This window comes from Myodes glareolus, chromosome 7 (genome assembly GCF_982192425.1).
Source record: "Myodes glareolus chromosome 7, mMyoGla1.1, whole genome shotgun sequence".
Lineage (NCBI taxonomy): Eukaryota > Metazoa > Chordata > Mammalia > Rodentia > Cricetidae > Myodes > Myodes glareolus.
In genome coordinates this window covers 81,666,550-81,681,120 of record NC_142032.1, presented here as the reverse complement: position 1 = coordinate 81,681,120, position 14,571 = coordinate 81,666,550, and the positions used below count along the sequence as shown (strand labels likewise).

The 14,571-nt window shown below is 45.7% G+C and overlaps 1 protein-coding gene across 2 annotated transcripts in view; it reads left to right on the top strand.

The window, feature by feature from the left end:
* The window catches only part of Prkcb (protein kinase C beta), a 344,919-nt gene that overhangs the window by 301,622 nt on the left and 28,726 nt on the right, over positions 1-14,571 (top strand). For both annotated transcript variants that reach the window (XM_087908489.1, XM_087908488.1), the window contains exons 14-16: positions 3,102-3,182; positions 3,460-3,567; positions 9,258-9,398. In XM_087908489.1, coding sequence (XP_087764615.1) covers positions 3,102-3,182; positions 3,460-3,567; positions 9,258-9,398 — 330 coding nt within the window. The remainder of the gene's footprint in view (positions 1-3,101; positions 3,183-3,459; positions 3,568-9,257; positions 9,399-14,571) is intronic.

The following is a 14,571-nucleotide window of genomic DNA, read 5'->3' as shown; positions in this document are numbered from 1 at the left end:
CTTAGAGTCATGGGGGAGCTTTCAAATCTTTAGGAGGCCCAAATGTCACCTTTTACCCTTTGAATCAGAAATCCCTGTCGGGTCACGGTCTCCGGCCAGTCCCGGCTGGTTACGGGGCTGCTGAGGACACCACACCCTGAGCTGCGCAGTTGCTGACCGCCTCTTCCTCCAGCTCACTGTCAGGGGACTCTGCCCTTGGTCAGGTTTTGTTTTGGACTAGCCACAGCACCTCTGGCAGCATCTCTCACTTTCCCAGCTCTATTTTCCTTGGTGAAAGGATTAACTTCTTGGGCTGTCAGGAGGAGCAAATAAAACACCAAGGACCTTAAAGGTGTGAAAACACGGTCACCGAGAAGCTTCTCACAGAGGCTGTGCCTTGCTGTCACTTCTGTTCAGAGCACATTTTTTATTTACTTCTTCTTTTGTCTCACTATTTGTCTATTTTAAATTCCCAATAAAAAATATGTATAGCTATAGTGTACAACATGTTTTGTATATGGAAGGGCTAAGTCGAGCTCATTTGCATATGTATAAACTCACGTACTTAAACTTTTTGCTTAAAATCTACACTCAGCAGTTAAAAAATATTACTATTGTTTATGTATGTGGGCATGCATAGGCCACAACACACACACACACATACGCACACACACACACACACCTGTGGAGGCCAGGGGACAATTCTTTGGAGCTGGATCCCCTGCTTCTGGGATTGCATTCGGGTCACCAGGCTCATAGAGCAGCGCTTTACCCACTAAGTCATCTCACTGGCTCTCAGTGATTTCTTTTTCAAGCACAGTTTTGCTGTGTGGCCCAGGCTGGCTTTGAACTCATGGCGATCTTGTTGTCTTCGTATCTCAAGTGCTAGGATTGCAGGTGTGTGCTCCAGCCCCTGGCAGTCACCGTAATTTTCCAGAGGGCAACTCATTGTTATTAACTGCCATAGCCATGTTGTCCTGCAGAGCCCTGGAACTCTTAGCTGATAGAAGTCTTTATCCTTGACCATCATCTGTGGGTTTCTGACTTGGAGGCAGAAGCCAGGGTGGGAGGCAGGCTTCAAGAAGCAGACATTGTCTTTATAACCACATTTGCTCCAATGCCTTTATTGAGTAAAACAAACAATAACTGAATTACAGAGCTTTCGAACGAAAGGCAACCTGAAGGATGAGATAATAAGAGGTGTTCAGGATCTCATTCATTGCAACCACCCCAGTGCATGCATAGTGTATCTGGTCTGTAGAAGTTAAGTACCTTTCCTTCAGGCCATACTGGCAAGTAGCTATAGGATCCGTTAGACCCTCTGGCCCACAAAGCTCAGCCCTCAGCCTGTGCTGTGTCGTCCTTGCCTTTGACACAGCTGCTTCTCCACTCTACACGCTGAATGGTAGTCACACAGCTATCAAAGCCTGGCAGCCATAGGTGCCATTTGATTATTTAATTTATGGAAGCAATTGGACAATTGAGAATTTAAGACAGATTTTTGTGGGTATATACATTCAGTGGGATCCATTGCAGAGATAAAACCCAACGGTGGGGACTGGCGATATGACTCAGTGACTAGGCATGCCCACTGCTTTCCCAGAGGTCCTGAATTTGGTTCTCAGTACCCTTATGAGGTGGCTCATGACTCCTATAGCTTGAGGTCCAAGGGAATTGAGCGAGCCTCCGGGGCCAGCGCACTCATATGCATGTGCTCATACATAGATACATTCACTCATAATTCAAAGTAAAGATAAAATCTTAAAAAGCAACCAGTGTGCCAACAGACAAATCAGAGGGAGATGCAGGGTGAACAGCACACTCCATGGAGTGTCTGTTCTAAAACAGCACAGGAGAGACCTTGGCCGGTGAGAGCCAGAGTCCTCACAGAGGGCGGGAGACAACTACACCATGCAGACAGGGCTTATGTGGGAGTCTTATTGAGATAAAGGGAGTGGGGGAGGGAAGAGAGAAAGAGAAACACAGAGAGGAAGAGGAAGAAGAGGCAAGGACCAGCCTGCCTCTTTAGAAGAGCAGTGGGAAGAGAGAGATGGGGTGGGCGGAGTTTCTCTCTTAAAGGGACCTTTGCACCTGTGTACAGACAAGGTAAGTAATGCAGCAGCCATGGGACCCTGGGCTGGCCAGGGTCCTCTCTGGGTTCATCCTGCCAGGTGACAGGGGCCAGTGTAATGCCTGCATCCTAACAGTGTCCACCTCCGAAGTGCCTGTGCTTAATGAGAAGACACACCCTGTTTAATATACAGATATAGATACACACCCCTTTTACTATGTAGTCATGGATACATATCCCATTTAACATACAATCAATAACAAACACCTCATCTAGCAGGGGACAGACCTTGTTTGTCATGATTTTTCTCTTGACAAAGAATTATGGATAGTTTCTTACAAATACTTTTTTTTTTACCGTATCTCTCTCTACTTTCTGAATAAAACCAGATGCAAAAGAATCACAAATACGCTTACATTTTAAAACTGTTATATTTTTAATCGTGGTTCAAAAAAAACATACGGAGTTGTGAGTGTGGGTCAGCGTAAGCCACCCAGGATTCATGAGGCCCTGAGTTGAATCCCCAGCTTCAAAAAAAAAAAAAATTAAATAAGCCAAACAGATGAAAAACAAAAATCCCACATATTGTAAAATTTACCATCTTAACCGTCTTTAAGTATGTGGTTCAGTAGCGTTAAGTATATCAACATTATTGTGTAGATGTTTTTACTCTATAGTGAGAAACAAAAATAGCTGCTCCTCGGTAAAATGTCATACACAGAAATTCAAAACATCACACCACCCCCGGTGCTTAAAAAGGCAAGGTGGCACACACAGATGTTTGCCCAGCTGCAGGGGCCTTCGCGATGTGTGCCCTTCGTTCCCCAAGCATCCAATGTGAGGAAACAGCTTGGGTACACCCTGTCCTCTCAGTTCACTCTGTGAGACCCCGCTCAAATCTGGAACTGTGTCAGCCACGGTCACCTTGCACAGAAGGTCAGGACCATACCTGAGACTCTCCGCCCCATTGCTAGTCCACTGTTCCTTTGTGGATTCAGTCTCCAGCCATAGGGCTGCCTGCCGCTCTGATAGGGTGCCTTCTCTTTTCCAGATCATCGCTTATCAGCCCTATGGAAAGTCTGTGGACTGGTGGGCATTTGGAGTGCTGCTCTATGAAATGCTGGCTGGCCAGGTAATTGAATTTTAAGTGATCTGTAGGAAAATAGTCCTCCACTTCCAGCCACATGGTCTCTGAAGAAAGTGACTGCTCGGTCATAGCTCATACATCTCAGCACCTCTGACTTTCCTGGCCTTGGGGTTATTTAAGTTTGTTGATCATCTTTTCTCTCATGAAAGCCCTGGCGTGTCTCACCTTGAGATGAGAGTAGGAAGGAAGCCCTGGTGGTCAGAGAGAGCTGGGAGGAGGGCCAGGCAAGGGTTGCTCTCCCACCCTGCCCTCTGCTCTACAGGCGCCTTTTGAAGGGGAGGACGAGGATGAACTCTTCCAGTCCATCATGGAGCACAACGTGGCATATCCCAAGTCCATGTCCAAGGAAGCTGTGGCCATCTGCAAAGGGGTAAGTTGCTTGGCACTCAAGGCCGGGACTACCATGCAAGGGGTGCAGGCTGCGCCCCAACTAGTAGGCGACAGAGGCTTAACGTCTGTTGCTCTGCTGCCAACACCAGAGCCCAGCTATGAAGCTGTCCTCTCCCAAATAAGAGAGCTTCCTTCTCATTTGAGCCAAGGTCTGTAAAAGCAACTATGTTCTAGAGGCTTGCTTTTGGCTGGGCAGCAGTCCCAAGCCTTACACAAGGATATACTTATGGAATGAAGGAGATGGGAGACACAGAGACTCTGCCCAAGAACTGGAACCATGGCAAAGGCGTAGTGTGGTCCACTTACCTGCTCTACTGTGTTTGTATGTCCAGTTAATATTAAAATTCTATGGCTTTTGTTGTAAGAAAATTCCAGGCAGTGCTGATTTTAAGTGATTGCCTGGATAAGATGATTTAAATGTACTGTTCCCAAAGCTGCCCGCATCTTGTAGTGCACAGGTGTGCAAACACTTATGTACACATATACACACAGTTGAAAGGGCACAGACAGTTACATGCCTGCGATTGGTGGAAATGGTACCTGTGAAGAAAGTCAGACAGGAGTTTACGGGTAAAGACTGTTTGTGCTACATCATGTGTTGGCTCTAACCTGTACCTTTCAGACTATCCCATCCCAGAGATTGAGTCTGCGTGCTAGTGTTCTGAAACTCCACCCACACCCCACACCCCTGCCCCACAATGTGGCTCAGAATGCACTGCCTTTAAGCACGTTGTCCAAAGGATGCACTCTCTCAACCATGACCGTAGTGTGAAAGCTGCACTCTGAGACAGAGGGAATTGTGTGTAAGGACTGAAAATTTACAAAGTCTTTCCCATCAGCCAACAATGAAGGTGAGGTCTAAAGGTTAGACTCTGGCCATGCATGAGTGCCGGGCTCCCCTTGTGTGTCCACACATGCTAGGGCCGTAGGCATAGCTCTCTGAAATATTGCATATTCCCCCTGCCCTACCCAGCCCGAGTCTTCTTGACCCTGGTCAGAAGCTGTCTATGGTGACTTTGGCTAAGGAAATGAGCAGCAATCAGGCAGCTCGGCCTGAGTCTTGGCCCCGGTGACATGAGCTTGGTCAACCTCACAGCTTGAAACTACCTTGTAACACAACCTGAACTCCCACCTGGCCAGTCACCTGAGCGTGGTGTTTGTGCCGTATGAGTGAGGATGTAGACATCTCCCGGGAAGCCACGTGTGAATTAGCCTCAGTCTCAAGTTAAATTGGTTCCAGATTTTTTTTTCCCTTGGAGGGTGTGAGGCAGGGAGAGAAGGAAAACCAGGAGTGCAGAAGATATTCAAAGGTTTATCCGGAGCATTGACAAAGCCCAACGATAAGACAGGCTGCAGACAGGGGCCAATGGGGCTTCTGGAGACATTCTGTCAGGAGGGAAGTGGGTGAAAGTCAATCACGAAGACTTTGTTTAATGATTCCCAACATCTGAAAGTCTAGATGTTCCCTAAAACCCTTAGCTTTTCAGCTGCCACGTTGGCCTGTCATTCCTACAAAGCATCTGTTCGTAAGATTGGAAATCACAGTCCCCTCTAGATGGGATGTGCCTTCTCCAGTTTGTAAAAACAAACAAACAAAAACCTAACAGCCAGATTTCATCTGGGTTCAAACTCAAGTCCAAAGATATGAGCCACTATGATCGTGGGGGAGCTATTTGACCTGATTTATGGATTGAGGCCAATAACAGCACTGCACATAGGGTCCTTTGATGATTAAACCAGTTAATGCCTATAAATCACTTAGACCAGCGCCTGGATTCTGCTCCAGAACCCTCAGGCCATCTCCAATATGACAAATGCTGTCACTACTCTGTCTGGTGCCAGGCTCCTCTTGGCATTTGAGCTTGTGTCCCCCTGCAACAGGGGAATTTGAAAAATGAAGGATTTAGGAGATCAAAGGGCCCCCGTAAATCCGCATCTTATCATTTCTTAGGTGTGTGGTTTTGAGCAATTCCCTTGAATCTTTAGACTTCTTCTTCTTCAGTTCTAAAAACAGAATAAAAGTACTCAATGAGCCATTTCCCAGACCATTGAGCAAGGCCATGGAAGAGGACTCTTGTTGCATGGCTAGTGTGTAGTAGGTGTCCAATGCACGCTCAGGGGGCTTCCACTTCCTAAGTCCATCCCTGCCTGGACAGCTGGGGGGTTCTAAGTGGGTCATGGAGGAGAGAAAGTTTTCCAGGTCAGCTGCCTTCAGCTTCAGCTCCAATTAGCACTTTGCCTGGTGGAGCGGTTTCCTATCAATCCAGGGTCCATAACCTTCATGATGAGCTGGAGTGACTCTCTTTGCTGTCAGTGTTGGGGGTAGTGCTCTACGGTCAGTGGGCTGAGTGCGGTGTGGGCTCTCTCCTCGAGGCTGCTACTCCTTCGAAGTAGGGGTGATGCTTAAACCAAGAGCCAAATGCTTCCCCCAGAGCAGAGGGCCCCAGGAGAGGAGTCTGGGAGGTGAGCCGGGATGGGAACGGTGATTACATCCAGCTGTCTACATGGCTTCAGGCTCCAGAGTGGAGTGTGGGAGCCAGGCAGAGCCTCCTCCCGCTCTGTGTGCCTACAGTGGCGCTTCTTTGCATGTCGTCTCCCTGCCTACAAGGGATCTGAAAACAGACATCTTTCCCACATATACCATCTTCTTGTATATGTCTAGCTTATTTTAAAAAAAAAAACCTATTTTCCAGCATGAAAGCAGAAAAGGTTTGCTTGGATTTCCATGGCCAGTATGCTGAACGCGGACAGAAGCCTAGGCTGGCAAATTGAAGTAAAAATAAACAGAGACTGAGTTACAGTGGGCTGAGAGAGCTGAGCTATTCAAAACCCGACCCTGGGGCTGGGGAGGAGGCTCCGTGGGTAAAGTACTTGCCATGCATGAAGGCCAGGGTTCAATCCTCAGAGCGCACATAAAAAAGCCAGGTATGGTGGCACACATCCAGCATCTCAATGATGGGTAGGTAGAGACCAGAGGGTTCCTGGGGCTCACTGACTAGCCAGCTTAGCTAAACTCGGGGAGTTCCAGGCAAACAAGATGGAGAGTTGACTGAGGAAGACATGAGAGACAGATCTCTGGGCTCTGGATGTACATGCACTCACACACAAATGTATACACACATCCACACACTCACCTAGCTCGTCTCCTTGCCTGTGTGATGTTAGGTGGATGGTTTTACTTCTCTGGACCAGTTTCCTTATCGAGAAAACAGGGAAAATAGTTGCTGAAGCCTCAGAGTGTTTCTTTAGGATTCAAGAGTTATAGATCATGGCTAGGCTACATTTAGCACAGACACATACTGTGCTCAGTCCACAGAAACATTATTGGTGTTGGTGTTGTTGTTACTGGGGCTGAGACTGTCTAGACCAGTGGTTCTCAACCTGTGAATCACAACCCTTTGGGGTCACCTAAGATCATTGGAAAACACAGATATTTGTATTATAATTCATCACAGTAGCAAAATTACAGTTACGAAGTAGCAATGAAAGTAATTTTATGGTTGTGGATATCCACAACATGAGGAGCTGTATTAAGGGGTCACAGTATTAAAAAGGTTGAAAAGCACTGTCCTAGACTTTCTTTCTATCCATCCAAACCCAACGTAAATGCCAAGGCTTGACTTAATTTGCTTGCCCTCCATCGACTTTTCCTGACCAAGCCAGACCACAAATACCTCTGGGAAAACCACATGCAGAGTGTATAAAGTGAGAACATGACCACTCCAAGATGTGGTTGAGGAGAAGGTTTTTAATGTAGACACGAGAGAGCCCAGTTAGGGACATTTGGAAGAGTCCAGAGCAGGGAGAGAAAAGAGTACACTGAGCATGACCAGCCGACTAAACCAAGCCATGAAAGGAGAGAGAGTGGGGCGGGTGAAAGAGGAAGAGAACAAAGTACAGACAAAGGTGACCGAGAGAAGAGGGCAAGAGAGAGGGGGGCAAAAAATAAGCCGGAGAAATTTAGGATAGGGGGCAGGTGAGAAGAGCCATGGGTACTGAGTAAGCCTGGAGGCCAGCGTGTGCTTTGGTGGTATGCTAGAGGCATCACAGTTAGCCATTTGTCCCCAGTCTCTCTCTCTCTCTCTCTCTCTCTCTCTCTCTCTCTCTCTCTCTCTCTCCCTCTCTCTCTCTCATCTGCCACTTTGGTACAGGATTTCCTTATGAAGCTCAAGCTGACCTTGGGCTCCTGCAATCCTCCTGCCTCAGCTATGAAGTGCTGGGATCACAAGCCTACAGCATCATGCCTGGCTCCCATTTCTCTTAAAAACCCAAATTTTGTCTGGGCCGAGGTGGTGCATGCCTTTAATCTCAGCACTCGGGAGGCGGAGGCAGATGGAGCTCTGTGAGACCGAGGCCAGCCTGGTCTACAAGAGCTAGTTCCAGAACAGGCTCCAAAGCAGCAGAGATAAACCCTGTCTTGGGAAAAACAAAAAAACAAACAACAAACAAAACAAAACAAACAAACAAACAAAAAACAAAAAAAAAACAACGAAATTTTGGAGGGAACTGAAGTGGGACCAGATCCCACCTGTCACTCTGTAAGTCCTTATTGTTGTTTGAGTTCTCAAAATGTCTCAAATGACAGTTGCCTTGTCATTTCAAGTGGGGAAAGGATCTGGGAACACTGAGTTTGAGGTAGTTTGGCTCCTTGGGAGATAAAGCATACACGGACAGTGTGTGCCTGTGGCTGTAGGGCATCTCACAGGCAGGAATCAAGTCGAACGTGCAGCAGTTCAGAATGAATTACTGGGCTCCCTCTTTAGCCACAGTCGTCCAGTCGTGGGCAAACCTGGGGTGCTTGGTGTCAGCTCGGCTTTGCAGCTCACTCCTTTCCGTTGTTTCTGCGTCCTCTCCGAGTCATTTCCCTTCTCTTTTGGAATCACTACCTCCTCCATTTTTCTCTCATCTGCTCGCTTGCCTGCATCTTGAGATCAGAGACCCTCGCGTGTGGCTTCAGGTTCATTTCTAACAGGAAGCCTGGCTGGCTTCATCTCCACATCTATTCATCTTGTTATTTAGCACTGGCTGGCAGACGCAAAGATGGGGAGTTTTGATAATTAAGTAATTTAAACAGAACACCGAAGAAACCTCAGCGGAGGGTGATGTGTGATTCGGGGAAAATGAGCTAGGCTAGGTTTTGACTATTTAATGAGCGTTCTGAAAGTAATTACTTGAAACTTGGGTCCATTTGACTAATATTTTTCTTTTGTTTGTTGTTTCTTTTTTCCCCGTTTTACAAGTGCTTTGCTGAGAAATGCAAACAGCCTCTGAATGAATGCATCCTTCCAGTTGGTCAAATGTCAGTGTTCCTCACGACAGGAGGGCAAGGGGTTTTGAAGATATAGCAACTGTCCTCCTTGGGTGCATCAGTAACACACAAGACTCATTCTTGAGCCCAAACGGAGCTTGTGACATTTTTAATGTGAAGTTCAAGGCCACACTGGAGCTTTGATTTGATTTAGCCCTGTGGGATTTTGCTCTGGGATGGGCATCGTTTTAGGCTTCTCTCTTAGACCTGGCTAAGAAACTGTCACTGGGATGAACCCTCCAACAGTAAGACCGGTACACTGGGCTCCTCTCCTCCATCATTGGAATAACTGTTTCTCACGGCTCTCACTTCCTGGCCTGCAATCAGTTCAATGTTTTTTCTTTTCTTTTCCCCTCTTTTAGCTAATGACCAAACACCCAGGCAAGCGTCTGGGTTGTGGACCTGAAGGGGAACGAGACATTAAAGAACATGCATTTTTCCGGTATATTGACTGGGAGAAACTCGAACGCAAGGAGATTCAGCCACCATATAAACCAAAAGCTGTAAGTAAACTCCCCTCTTTGGCTGGCTAGTCCTCAGATACAAAATGTTCTTTCTTTTGTGGGTGTGTGCCTTGAATGCTTTCTGGGGTGTGCACATCAACACATCCACTTGAATATGTCTGTGGGTGCCTCCCTCCCCATTTGCTCCAAGTCACTGGATACCAACATGGAGATTTCTATTGCAAAGCCAGGCCTCTGTAAATAATGGGGAAGGCAATTGATATGGAGGGTTTTGTTGTTGTTGTTGTTGCTGCTGCTCTGATTCAATTACTGCAACTGTTTGAGCTGACACCTTTGTGGGGGATGGTTCTTGGGTGAGCAGAGTCCAGACGTATTCTAGAATTGTGATGAAGAATCTAATTTTGCCCTCCTTCCTTCCTCAGTTCAACTGTGTCATTTTCTCTTCAGACTGACATTGAAAAGGTCATGTTGTTTATCTCAATGGTATTTCAATTGAATTCAGAAACATACAGTACTACCTCTGATTTGGTAACTGAGAGCAGTTCACCTGCCAGCCCTTTCCCCAGGTGAAGGAACAGGAAGCAAAGGTTGAGACTCCTGACCCACAACCTTCCTGGAGGCTGGATGTAAATAGGCTTTCATACAGAATAAACACTTCCCATTCTCCTATAATCCATGGGAGAAATTTGCCACCTCAAAGACCTGGTAGGGTTCTTGCCAGCTTCTGGAGTGGGAGGGTGAGCATTCGCTCCTGTGTGGATCAGAACTGTGATTCTATGGGGTGGGTATTTCTTTGTTAATGTTAAGTACAGTGCAGACCTGGAGACTTTATTACAATGTTGTGAAACTCCTGAAGGAGGCTGAAAAGTGAACATAAACATTGTCATTGGCACCTGAAGTTGTAGGGGGTCTCAGTTTTCAGGTGAGGAAGGTGATAATGATAGTTATTTCGATGTGATAATTGTTAATTTCTTGAGCATTTATTATGTGCTAGTGTTAAGCACTTTACATACAGCATCTAATTAAACCCTCACAACAGCCTAGAAGGCTGGCTATTGTTCTTGGAGGTGGGAGAAGAAAGTAGAGTCTCCCAGAGGTTAAATGCTCTGACCACAGTCACCCTACTGCTGTAGGATGGGACGAAGGGAGAACCATATCCTGGACAGTCTGACTCCACTGGAAGCATTCTAGAAAGTCTAGGGGAAAAAGGACAAGAAACTCTCCCAGGTGGCTCTCCCAAGAGCCTATAAAAGTGCCCTGTCTCTTTGTTCCGGATGCCTAGAACTACAGCCTGGCAGCCCCCCTGCTGAGCCTCTTGCTGAATGCATCTGAGTGCTGAGAAGCCAGCCCCAATGGAAGCAATCAGTTCTAGACTGGGACTTTTCTCCATTGTTGAATATTCTAGATTAATACTTGACCAGTCTTCCCAAAATGTCCAGCAGAGACCCACCCACTCTAAACCCTCTGGAGACTTGTGAGCTTATATTTGGAGTCCTGACATCCTGACCAAGCCCCTCCTGAAAGCACACCCATATGACGATGTTTACGGGTGTCGTGTCATTTATCTTAGACAATAACACAGGCCGGAGCATGGCACGCTTAACAGCATCTGACCAACAGTGAGTAGCCGCTGTCTCCTGACTGTTTTAGAGACGGTAAAACTCGTCAAGTGCTCTCTGACCTATTATTTGTCATCCTCTGCAGTGTAGCGAGACAATGGTTTCTGCATGGAGGATCGTTGTGATACACTCAGGCACTTGGGATGAGCCCAGTACACGATAGGTTCTCAAAGAGAATTGATTATGGTGGGAAGCGATGCCACAGAGTAGTTAATGTCTTGGGTTTAAGATCTTTGGGAGGCAACTTAGTAGTACTGTTCCTTAAAGGTAGCGTCTGTGCTCAGTCCTGGGGTGGAGATGGGGCCACATGTCCTTGGCAGTACAGCTGCCTTTACTGAGCCCATTGGGAATAAATCAAAAGGTGATTTGGAAGGGGTGGACAAACTCTTTGTTCAGGAAACTGGGGTTTCTGAGGTAAGGCAATGACGTGTGTGTGTGTGTGTGTGTGTGTGTGTGTAAGTATATGAGCATATTTGTGTCCAGGAGGTATGCATGTGCATGAGGAGGCCTGAAGCTGGCTACTGGACTCTTCCTTGATTGCTTTCCACCTTCTTCACTGTGACAGGGTCTCCCACATAAACCCAGATCACTGATAGAACTGGCTTGGCTAGCCAGGTTGATAGGAGGGTCCTGTCTCAGTTTCTTAAGATCTGGAATTACAAGTGGACTGTGACACACACACACACACACACACACACACACACACACACACACACAGCATTTGTATGGATTCAGGAGATCCAAGCTCTTCTAGCCATTATGCTTGCACGGCAAGCATTTAACCTCCCCCCCCCCAAGTCGTCTCACCAATGCCCCCTCCACTTAGTTTTTGCAAGACTACTTGTAAGGCCTCAAAATGTGAACCTCGCCTTTCCTTATTCTGCCCAGGTTCATTAGCACCGAACCCACTGGACATTAGGAGCTCGTGTTTGGGTTGCAGAGCAGTGACTTTCAAATGGTGGTCCCTGGGCCAGTAGCAGAAGCATCCATCTGAACCATGCTCATATTAAATGGCTAGGACCCAATCCTAGACAGCCCGAATCAGGAAGTCTTGTAGCAGCGTTTGATGCTGTGAGTCCAGGAAGCCCTGCGGGGAATCTGAGGTATGCTCTAGGCTGAGAGAATCACTCAGGCAGGGGAGAGCGGCAAAAGCCAGAGGAAGGTGGCAGAGAGAAGAGCTAGTTACATGAGAGACCTTTCCTCTGTCATTTGGGGGTGGGGTGGTGACTTTGGCATTCATCACAGACTGAGTTGCAGGTACTTCAAAGAAAGAAGGCAGGCTGTGAGGGACAGGAGAAGGATGGAACGCCAGGGTGAAGAGGCCCAGGCTTCATGCTTCCATTAGAAGCTGGGAACCAGGACTTCTTAACAGAAATCTCACGATTTCTTTGTAATTGGCAACAAAGGTTTAAAAATTAAACAGCATTCAGGGCAAATAAAAACAAATCTATGGCCTACATGTGGCCCGCGGACTGCCAATTTGTAACCTCCTGGGGTAGTGACGGATCAAGTAGGGGTAACATTTAGCCAGTTTCTGTTAGTAGTATTTGTGAGCAGTTAGGAGTTCCTTCTGACTGAGATGGTATTTGTGACTATTTCCACTAAGGATCATGAACATAAAAGGTTCACAGGCTGAGCCGTAGCTCATTTGGTAAAATCCTTGCCATATAACCATGAAGACCTGAGTTCAGCGCAGTGGTTCATGCTGTTAATCTCGTTTTGGAGAGGTGGACACAGGGGCTCTCTAAGACTTGCAGACAAACCAGACAAGCTGAATTGAAGAGTTTCAGGACAATAAGGTAAACTATCTCAAAAAAACCTATTGGATAGCTCCTGCGGAATGACATCAGAGATTGTTCTCTGGCTTATATACATGCTTTTGCACATATATGGGTACCTGCATATATACATGTGCCTGTACTGCACGCGTGTGCACACACACACACACTTGGTGTGCATGGGCATGTACATGCACATCTAATCTGTGTCTGGCTCATAGACAACAGAAAAAAGTAGCTCTTTATCATTGGTAATACCAGTACCATCAATTATTAAGTCATTAATATCAATAATTCTTATATTAATTATGTAATTAAATAATTGCTAGTAATGGTCAACAAGAGCCTTCAATTATTCTACCTTGGTATTATTTCTAACCACACAATATCCTGCATTCCATCATGTGGGTTTAATAATGTATTTCAAAATGCAATAACCAGACTAGGGCTTGTGTTTCCAGCTCAAAGTGGAAAGGTTTCCACCTTGATCTCCCTTGATAGATTTAGAAATATATTCATCCCACAGTATCTGGTGTTTTGGTTCAAGGATTCCAAAATTCATGGAGACTCAAGTCTCTTATATCACATATCCTATTTTAAATCATTTCTAGATCAGCTATTATATATATTAAAAGTAAGTGATATACAAATATATGTTTAATATTTATAAATATTTAATAAACATTTATAAATAATCAGCATAACAGATAAATGCATAATATTAATATAAAATAATATTAATACCTAGCATCGGTATTTAATTATAATAATTAATAATCATTATTTAATAGTGACATATAATATAAATACATATTATATTTATAAGCAAAACTATTTAATAATATATAAATATAAAAAGTTGTTATTTTACATCTTTCAGAGAGCTTATTAGTTTACTTTCCATTGCTGTGATAAAACACCATGACCAAGGCAATTTATAGAAGAAAAGAGTTTATTTGGACTTCTAGTTCCAGAAGGATTAGAATCTATCATGGCAGCAAGCAGCAGGCATGTCAACTGAAGCAAAAGCTGAGGGCTCACATCTAGAACAGCAAGCATGAAAGAGAGAGAGTGAACTGAGGAAAGCACATGACTTTGAAACATCAAAGAAGTCCTACCCTCAGCAGCATGACTCCTTCAGCAAGGCCACACCTCCTAAACATACCCAAACAGTTCCACCAAGCAGAGGTCAAGCATCCAAACCTCTGAACCTATAGGGCACATTCTCATTCACACCACCACAGAGAGCAATGGCAAGAAAATTAGTTCTCTGTGTCCATGCATTTGGTGAATATGCAACATTTTATCCTTGTATTTCTAAATTATTTTGGTTTGAGGGGAGTTGTGGCAGTCAGGCTGGCCTTGAACTCGTGATCTTTCTGCCTCAACTTCCCAAATGTTGGGATTACAGGTATGCGAAGCTGCATCCAGCTCTAAAAATCATTTCTGAACCACAATTATCTGGGGTGCGTGTGTGCGTGTGTGTGTGTGTGTGTGTGTGTGTGTGCATACATGCACACAGAGGGCTGACAACAGTAACAAATGCATGGTCCACCCATTTTGATTCTTCCTGCTCGTGTTCCTCTCGTGTTGCAGATCCAGGTTTTATTATCCCACCCCCACCCCAGGAGCTGTGCTTCCTCATCCTTCTTGTCTGCTGTCATCTCTCAAATGCCTGTGGCAAGTGTGCAGAGTTTCATGTGCCTTGTTGGATATTAAAAGCCATGTGTGTACCTGTCAACGGACCTGATTTATGCATGCTATTAAGTGAGTTCAGGGAGAGAAAACGCAAGGGGCAGAAGCAGAGGACTATAT